Below are 3,288 nucleotides of genomic sequence, written 5' to 3' on the forward strand. Positions count from 1 at the left end.
CGGGAGACCAGGGGGAGCTCCAGTCCCTGCACCCCGTATTGGTGCTGCCGCTGCCGATGGGGAGAGGGATCCTGGACCTGCCTGGGAACCCCTGCCGTCGCCCTTGGCTCTGGGCACTGGAGCCCCAGAACCCCCGGTGCTGTCCCCCCAGGTTCTGCTTCCCATCCTGCCCTGCCTGGCTGGCACTGAGCCCCCCACAGTGCCACTCTGGGACTCGGGTCTGGTTAAGGATCTGCTGTGCCCCCGGCTCTGCCCCACAGCCCCCCCCGCTGGGTTAATAAGTCATGGCCATGGCCGCGGGGAAGGTGACACTGTCCCGGCCCCTGTCCCGGTCCCCCTACCCGTTCTGCCCGTTCTGCCTGGCTGCCCATGCCAGGGAGTGGCTCCACCTTGGGACCCCGGGGCATGTTAACGTTCAACCTGTGCACAGCCAGGGGGGCAGCTTAGACATGCCGCTCTCTGCACCCGGGGGTGGACACCCCATCTGCCCCCTACTGGTAGCCCCTTTGGGCTCCCTCTAAGCCCTGTACAGGCCTGGTGTCTGTCTGTCCATCTGCATGTAGGAGACCCCAGGGAGGGGACTGGGTGCTATGGCAGGGCTGGGGGTGACATTGGTGCTGGTCCCCCCACAGCGCTGCAAGGAGCGGGGGAACTCACTCGCCAGAGCAGTGACATGTGGCCGGGGGTGAAGCTGCGGGTGACGGAGGGCTGGGACGAGGATGGACACCACCTCCCTGACTCACTGCACTATGAGGGCCGGGCGCTGGACATCACCACCTCTGACCGCGACCGCCACAAGTATGGCATGCTGGCACGCCTGGCTGTGGAGGCTGGTTTCGACTGGGTCTACTACGAGTCCAAGGCACATGTCCATGTCTCCGTCAAAGCAGGTACTACACGGGGAGGGCTGCCACCAGGGCGGGGGCTGCTGTCCCCATAAGCATCTCAGCCCATGGCTCAACAGCCCACATTGCTCCCCCTTGGCATCCTGGATCCATGTGGGATATAGCCCTGCTCTGGCCCCAGTGGGTTTAACCCGTGTCTGACAACTCCCCCAAGCCTTTCCAGCTACCAGATTAGGAAAAAACACACTTCCTCCCCCAAATTTTGCCTGGCCATGGCCAGCCTCACAGTTCAGCTCCTGGTGCTGGCCACAGCCAGGGTTGCTAAGCTGGTCCAGGCAGCTGCAGCCCAGTCCGCAGCCCCCAGCCCTGCAGCTGCTCTGGTTGGCAGCCCCCGTCCGGCCCAGAAGTGACAATTGACAGAAAATGAAAGTGGCCATAAATGTCACCGTCCCCAGCCCTGAACAAAGGGCGTCAGTGCAGGGTGGACAAAGGGGCCCTGCAGTGCCCAGCCTCCCTGGGAGCTGCACACAGGAACTGGGGGAGCTTTGGAAAATGCCTGCTTTGTTCCAGGGGTGGTTTGGGGGCCTGCAGGGGGTGGCTTCACTCAGGGCGGTTTCCCCTCTGGAGGTGGTCGCCAATGGAGGTGGCCGACAGGGACAGGGGACCCACAGCTTTCTCCATCTGCCCAGATAACTCACTGGCCATCCGCACTGGTGGCTGCTTCCCGGGCCATGCCACCGTGACGCTGCAGAGTGGTGAGCGCCGGGGTCTGGCCGACCTACGCCGGGGTGACTGGGTGCTGGGTGCAGAGCCAGGCGGCCGCCTTGTGCCCACTGAGGTGTTGCTCTTCCTCGACCGGAATCTGGGCCAACGTGCCTCCTTTGTCGCCATCGAGACAGCCAGCCCAGCACGCCGGCTCCTCCTCACACCATCCCACCTGGTCTTCGTGGCCCGTGGGGCAGCCAACAGCACAGCCGCCTTTCTGCCTGTTTTCGCCCGCCGTGTGCGACCAGGCGATGCGGTGCTGGCCCATGGGGCCAGTGGGCAGGGGCTGCGCCCCGTGCGGGTGCTACGGGTTTCACAGGAGGACAGCGTGGGGGTCTTTGCCCCCCTCACCTCCCATGGGACCCTGCTGGTCAACGGGGTGCTGGCATCCTGCTATGCCGTCCTGGAGAGCCACCGCTGGGCCCACCATGCCTTCGCCCCCCTCCGCCTCTTCCATGGGCTTCTCTCGCTGCTGCCATCCCGCGCCGAGGTGGGCAATGGGACGGCACCAGAGATAGGCATGCACTGGTACTCACGCCTGCTCTACCAGCTGGCTGGGGGTGTGCTGGGCCAGGAGGTCCTGCAGGCATAGGGGTCCCTGGCCCCCCTGACTCACTGCACTGCAGATCATGCCGCACACTGGAAGCAGGGGGCTCTGGCCCTGGGCCCCCCTTGGACCAGCAGGTGGTGGGAAGGAGGGACAGGGGCACCCCCAGTCCTGCAGGGAGGTCAGGGTGCCTCTCGGCTCAGCGCTGCCCAGGGACACAGAGTGGTGGGAGAGGGTCCTTGGAACAGGTTGTTGTGGTGTGGTCCAGGGACCTGGGCTTAGCACCTTCCCCTGTCCTGCAGCCCCTCAGCACTGCCAGGTGCCTGGCTGGATGCCCGCATCCCAGACCCCTGCACACTCCCTCTGTATTTATTGCTTTATTAACCGCTGGGGCTGGGGCCGGGGTTGGTCTCTGTCAGGCCCATGCCAGGCACCACTGGACCCTGCCCCAGGGCCAAATCCAGTCCAGGGGATGCCAAACCAGCCCAACAACAAGTACCTGGCAGCAGCTCCTGCCTGTCCCCCAGCCCTGCACCTGTCCCTCCATCACCCCTGGTGTCCCTGTCCCCATGCAGCTCAGTGCTGCAGGGCAGCTGGACAGGGTGTCTGCCGCAGGCACAGGCACTGTGTGCCTGGCCCAGCTCTAACCGTGCTAACTGCTAACCTGCCCTGCTTGAGAGTTTTATTTTTCTATTTATAAATGATAATATAAATGTCCCCCACGCCCACCTGCCCCAGCAGTGGGGCCTGCCCCACAGGGCAGGGGGCCAACCTGCTTTTAACCACTTCTGTTTTGTTTTTTTTTTAAAGAAATACTACTATTTAATTGTTTGGATAAATAAAGAGACTCTATGGCCCTGGCAGAACCGTGACTGAAGGCGGGGGCTGCGCAAGGCTGGGCCAAGGCGCCCAGGTGTGGCTGGGGTCGGGCATTCTGGGAGTGCTGGGCCATCCCTGGGGCTGGGATCGGGCATCCCGGGGGGGCTGGGGCATCCCGAGGGGGCTGGGGGTCCTTGGGGCTGGGGTTGGGCATCTCGCAGGGGTCAGAGGTCCCTGGGGCTGGAGGAGGCCAAGGTAGGGATCTCGAGGGGCAGGAGGTGGGTGCAGGTGGTCCCGGGACTCCCCGGGCCG

General features: G+C 64.3%; 2 protein-coding genes across 2 annotated transcripts in view; both read left to right on the forward strand.

Annotated features, from left to right (window-relative positions):
- Positions 1-590: 590 nt before the first annotated feature.
- DHH (desert hedgehog) lies at positions 591-2,202 on the forward strand. The gene is given in 3 exon segments (XM_009883186.1): positions 591-669; positions 672-890; positions 1,535-2,202. Coding segments are annotated over 3 exon segments (966 nt in total).
- A 37-nt stretch (positions 2,203-2,239) lies between these two features.
- RHEBL1 (Ras homolog enriched in brain like 1) overlaps positions 2,240-3,288 on the forward strand; it is a 3,004-nt gene continuing 1,955 nt past the window's right edge. The window contains 1 exon segment of the mRNA XM_009883187.1: positions 2,240-2,297. Within this exon segment, the coding sequence (XP_009881489.1) occupies positions 2,240-2,297 (58 nt within the window).

The sequence above is a fragment of the Charadrius vociferus genome, unplaced genomic scaffold, assembly GCF_000708025.1.
Source record: "Charadrius vociferus isolate BGI_N301 unplaced genomic scaffold, ASM70802v2 scaffold564, whole genome shotgun sequence".
Taxonomy (NCBI): Eukaryota; Metazoa; Chordata; class Aves; order Charadriiformes; family Charadriidae; genus Charadrius; species Charadrius vociferus.